The sequence below is a fragment of the Saccopteryx leptura genome, chromosome 2 (assembly GCF_036850995.1).
Source record: "Saccopteryx leptura isolate mSacLep1 chromosome 2, mSacLep1_pri_phased_curated, whole genome shotgun sequence".
NCBI lineage: Eukaryota > Metazoa > Chordata > Mammalia > Chiroptera > Emballonuridae > Saccopteryx > Saccopteryx leptura.
Genome location: NC_089504.1, coordinates 109006100 through 109012099, shown reverse-complemented (window position 1 = coordinate 109012099; position 6000 = coordinate 109006100). Strand labels below are relative to the sequence as shown.

At 34.9% G+C, this 6000-nt stretch overlaps 1 protein-coding gene across 3 annotated transcripts in view; it reads left to right on the top strand.

Moving 5' to 3' along the window:
* The first annotated feature begins 365 nt into the window (after positions 1-365).
* NAV3 (neuron navigator 3) overlaps positions 366-6000 on the top strand; it is a 277955-nt gene continuing 272320 nt past the window's right edge. For all 3 annotated transcript variants that reach the window (XM_066368505.1, XM_066368504.1, XM_066368503.1), the window contains exons 1-2: positions 366-436; positions 1039-1091. In XM_066368505.1, coding sequence (XP_066224602.1) covers positions 1089-1091 — 3 coding nt within the window. In that variant the 5' untranslated portion in view covers positions 366-436; positions 1039-1088. The remainder of the gene's footprint in view (positions 437-1038; positions 1092-6000) is intronic.

The window sequence follows — 6000 nt, the reverse complement described above, 5'->3', positions numbered from 1 at the left end:
GGGAAAGAGAGTTGAAATCCCAAACTGATTTGCAAACAGGAGTCATCCGGGAAGGGAGTTTTGCTGTGTCACAAGTGACTAGTCCCTGGTTGTGAAAGAGAATGAATCATCTCCCTTTGAAACAAGAGATAAGTGGAGGAAAAAGCTGTTTAAAATTTTTTTTACAACTGTTTCCTTTTGAGCTGTGACTTCGTAAACTGGAATGCGATTCAGAATAGCTTCCCTTTGAATCCCACATTTGCTTGAAGCATTTTTATTATCTCTCTTTTCCTTCATCCCTTCATCCCATTTCATTTCTTTCCTCCCTCTGCTCAACAGATTTACACGGACTGGGCCAACCACTACCTAGCAAAATCCGGCCACAAGCGGCTGATCAAGGATTTGCAACAAGACATTGCGGATGGAGTCCTGCTAGCTGAAATCATCCAGATCATTGGTAAGACCTGTCCCCTGAGAGAGACAACAAAAGCATCTACTCCCACTCCTTCTGGTAAAATACTATTTAAGTTGAATGCATACAAACTTGGTCCATGTATTAGCTCTCCCCTGATTTATGTCTTTTTGTGAGAATGTTTGAAGAGGCAGTTGGGCCATACTTATAAATGGTTAGAACTGTATCTTGCATACACTGAGTTGTCAGAAATGAATGCCTCGTTAAACCATATGTGTCCCATGTGTGCATTTCATTAGCTGGAGCAACTTGTGCACTCGGAGATTCCTTGAAACTGTATCCTGACCTAGCAAGGACATTTGTGAAGGTTTCATGGCAGCCGTCATTGGGCACAGGCCAAAGGATTAGCAGGAACTTCCTTCTCACTCGCTTTTCTTTTTTTTTAATTTGCCTGACTCGTGCCTATGGAATTGGTGGCTGCTAACAAGTATGTTCTCTTGTACACACATAGCTTGGGAGATAAGAGGGAATATAGCCGAGGCATTTTGCTTGGTGTTTTTTTTTCCTTAGTCTTCTTTTGTGTTTCACTTCCTTATACTTAAATTAAACATCTTTCTTTTTATCTCTCTTTTATTTCTTGGCTTTAGCAAATGAAAAAGTTGAAGATATCAATGGATGTCCTAGGAGTCAATCTCAGATGGTAAGATTTATATTTATTCTAAATATAATGCTTATCTTCACTTCCAGCTTTAACCGCATCTGTAAGTTGACTAGAAAATTCTTTTGCATGTCTTCCTTCTTGTTTACATGTTCTATCATATAGATTGTTAGGGTACAGTTTATGAACAAGTGATAGATAGCATCATTATAGTGGAATATGGATGACTCCTAAGTAACATATTTCCAGGTGTTTTATCACATCCTTGATATCTTTTTTGTTTTGATGTCTGAATAATTTAACACTGATCTTGGTGGTAATAAAACACATTTCCAATTTTAAGTGCAGTCTTTTTGTCTGGACAACTGGCTTAGAGAACAGAACTTACTATGTGCATTTTTAAAATACATAAATAGTTTTTTCTTTGTTCATAACAAAGTCCAGTGCAAACACATAGATTCTTCAGCACATTTGGAAATAGCTCTAAAGGCATGCTTCTGAAAGTTTGCTGAGCAGTGACTAATTATGAGGCAAGAGTCATAGCCTCTTCCAGAAAGTCATCAATCTAGAGGCCTGTCTCTCCCTCAGTATTCTCTTATCTTTACCAACTGGTAAAACTTTAAGTTTTATAGTAAAATAATTGGTTGATAAACTGCTGAAATAAAAACTCACCCCTTAATGAAATAGCCACAACTTAATGTTAGAGGACAACTTGAAACACAAAATACCTTAACTGAACTTACATCAAAAGATAAAATCAAGAGCAGTAGCCAAAATCCACAATATGAGATCTCCAAAACTTTTAGCACAGGATAGACATTTTATAAAAAACTTTGTGAGTTTTAATTGTCAGAGACTAGAATATGAAAAAAAAAACTTTTTTGACCTGCTGACCTGTTTTACTTAAAGAGAAGACTAAAATCCAAAATAATAGAAAGAATTTATTTTGAAAATGATTAACTAGCACATCAGTTTTCTCTGTGTGTGTGTGTGTGCACGCGCACACGTACGTGTGTGTGATGAGCACTCCAAGGACCTGTTCCAATGTTGTGAACTCTGTGTAGCCATTGTGGGGAAAAAATCACTATAGAGAAAGACTCTAAGATATTAAGTTTAAGGGAACTTCCTGATTTAATTACTCTGGGCACAAGCATGACTTTATAGAGATTGATTATAGTTATTTTCTGAAGTCTTACTGAAAGCATTTAAATAGCTTCATCCCCTGCTATAATAAAAGCTGTGTGACATTGAGAAGACATGTAACCCCTCTGAGCCTCAGCTTCCTCATCTATAAAATGCTCTCCAATTAGAGTATGATGATCGCATGTAATTATGAACATATTTAACTACCTAAACCGATATAAGAAATGCAGAATAGTATTGCTATGCACTTTATAAAGACCACATTCATGAATTAACACGTGTTAAAAGATTTTTAGGGCTTTAATATCTTTAAAAAGTCTTTCTAGACCCTAAATATCATATACTATGTTTCTTAAGCCCAATGATGTTGGTTTTTAAATTATTTTTTTCATTATTTCAACCATAAGGAGGTGTTGGATACTAAAGCTTTAACCTCCCCACTGTCATTCCAATTTGATTCTGATGACAGGAATTTGATGAAAAACTAAGCTCATTCTTTTGAATGACAGGAGAAAAAAATACGTACAAAGGTTATAACTGGAGATTCAATCTTTAGATATTCATCTGAAATATTTGCACCAGAGTCTTCAAATCTGTAAAAATATCCTTAAAAGTATGACTATTAATTTTTTATTACTTCCTACTCTTTATTAGCCCCCAAATGTCATGTAACATCTAGTATGTGTGTCAGGTTGATATTTCTGCTTCTTATAAAAAACAAATTAAAAAAAACCAGAAATATCACAGCCTGAGATATATAAATGTAATGCAGAGGTAGCTCTTCCAGCCAAAAAGTATTAGTCAGAATCACATTGGATTTTGAGTAACTTAGATTCTAACTTTTTCTGATGTGGTTTAACTTTGAATGGAATTGGCATGCCCTCAATATGTTGATTCAGAAGAACACATGTGATTTAAATGTAATTTTTTGGTTGATTTATTTTTGCCTCTGTTCTTAATTGGCATTGGCACTATATTATCAAGAATAAAAATTCCAGATTTTAACAAAAACAAGAAAGTAGAGGAAAGAGAATCATGATAGCATGACTAGACTTATAAATTTCATCTATCTATTCCAAACAGGATGTTTCCTGTATTTTTATTGTATAACAACTGAGAGGCACTGTGTCAGGAACACTGTGTGCTATTCTTACTCATAGAACTTTTTTGACCACATCTGTTCATATATCTGGTCTTTTATGGTCATTGGCTGCTATTTGTATTTAATAACACAAGGTAAGGTAAAATTAGGTTCACTACAATTTCTAGTCACAAGTTGTCTTTATTTAAATTTCAGACCTGATAACTTTAATTGAAATATCTTAATCCTTTAAGAATAGAAATTTTCTTGTGGTAAGACTCTAAAATATATTGATGGATTCCTGTAACAGCCAAAAAACTCATATTTATCTAATATTAGCTGAGCATCTAAGGTACTAGGTATAGGGACAATTGAAGATCGCAGGAACAAATATTTAAATAAATAATAGCAATGCTATTGCTTAGGCAGGAACAAAAGGACTCTGAAGAAATGAGCTTTGTGTGTTCCAGACACAGATAGACCATGGTGGTTTAAGCACAGTGAGAAATGTTTAGAGGGGACAAGGGGAGTCTCATCATGTAGGACCAAAGTAAAGAGTTTGCATATTATTCTTTATTGGTTGAGGAGCCTTTAGTAGACTTAAAGTGGGGCTAAGGAGTGACCTGATGTCAATATTAAAAGTGTCACCTTAGATGCTTTTGAGAAACTGTAGAATACAGGTTGGTCTCAAGTTATATGTCAAAGATGAAGAGTATAGGGAGTATAAGATGGTCTCTCATTTCTTGGCCTGAATGAATAAGTGGTTATCATTAAACAAGATGATTAATATAGAGGGAGAAAACAGGCTAAAACCATGAGGGGGAAAGATGACACATTCATATTTTGACAAACAGAATTTGACATATCCACTGGAATATGAAGTAGGAAGTGACTTTGTGCTACTAGGCATGTGTTTTTGAAGATCAGAAGTAATGTATTGGTTAGAATATACCAAGTGTATAGGTAATGGTTGAAACGGTGGACAAGGATGAGATCTCAAAGGTCTGTGTAAAGTCAGAAGGGAAGAAGGCTGAGGGTCTCACATTGGGGAATATGAGTCTGTTTGTGATGAACATATGTGTATGATCCAGAAAAAGGAAAGAGCAGTGAGAGATTGAACCCATTATTGAGAGAATGGGGATCAACAGGTATGGATTGTTAACATTTAGGGTCACTGTGATTGCTTAAGCTATAGTAGTTGAACTAACTGGGTAAGACAGGGTAAAGTAAGGCAAGCATATGTGGCCGACACTGTCAAATGTTACATTGCCAACTAGTTGGTGAACTGGAATGTGGAAATATCTTCTGGTAATTAGACTGGCATTGATGACCTTTATGTAAACATCTTCTGTAGAGCGCTTGTGTGTTAAGGAGTAACTAAGGGGTACAGATGTCCATCGAGTCTTAAGTAATCTTTTAAAGAGTTTCCTATTGACTAGAAAAATAAAAAAAATACATAGAATTTGAAAGGAAGGCAAGATGAGGGGAGTTTTTTTGCAAGGAGGAAAGTAAGCAGAGGAGGAGAAAGCAGTAGGAAGAGAGAAGGAGGATCTAGGGGGAAAAGGAGACAAGTGATGATTTCAAATTCCACAGCAAGTAGCAAAGGAGGAAATTTGGTCTGTGTTGAGGATTTAATGTTGGAAAAGAATGGTGATACATTTTTCTTTGTGCCATGTCATAATGGAATATGACTGTATAAAGATGTATTTTACAATGGCATACATAGAAATTGGAAGAATTCAAATCAATATGATAACGATTTCAAATATTAGATACTATATATTCATTTCCATATGATTCTCTAATGGTTACGTTATTAAGTAAAGAAAAATCCAACTGTAGTATCTAATAATAGATAAAGAAAATTCAAAAATAATTCTTTTAAGTAACATGAACCAACGGGTATATATTTAAGAAAAATATGGACTTGTCCTTTTTGCAACTTATTAACACTATCGAGAGATTGTGATTCATATTTGCTCAGAGATTTAAATTATGGCTGTCTTTCCTTAATAAACTTGAGACTAAACTCTCCCTGAAAAATAAACTTAGTTTTTAGGAGCTTATTCTACACTATATTTAACATCGTCCAAAGAGGAAGTTACTAATATGGACAGCACCTGTTAAGTAATTTCTAGGTGGGTGGTATCAGGATTCAAAATATATGCTGCATGCCGCAACTTTGGTGAGATTACATGAGGAAATAAATTAGTAAACTATGTGAATACCAGGAATGTCTAGAATGCCTAGCAGATTAAATATAGCACGGAAAAAATGCCCAACATTCATTTGAAATGCAAAAGCACAAGTGCAAGGTTATGAGACAAAAATGTAAGACATGTAGAGGAAAAGCTGTTTTGAAAACAAAGTTTTCTTTATTTTAAAATAGACCATTATATTGGAGGACTTTTACAAATGCATAGAAGGATTAGGAAACTCATTTATGTGAAATAGCTGCACACCAAGAATTAGATTATATATCTTAGCTAGGGATCTGGCAAACGTAGTCCCAGCTTGTCCTTCCTCTTTGCTGCTGCTTCTCTTTGCCTCACCTGGGTTTTCTATCATCACATCATGTTATTGAAGACTTGCTGATGTAAGAGTTTTTTTTATATTCTTTTGCCTCTTTCCCTTTTTAATTCCTAGAAAATAGGAAATTAATTTTCAGTGTTTCCTTTATTATCTGATTCCGTGACCCACAGGGTTATGACCTCAGGATAATTACCA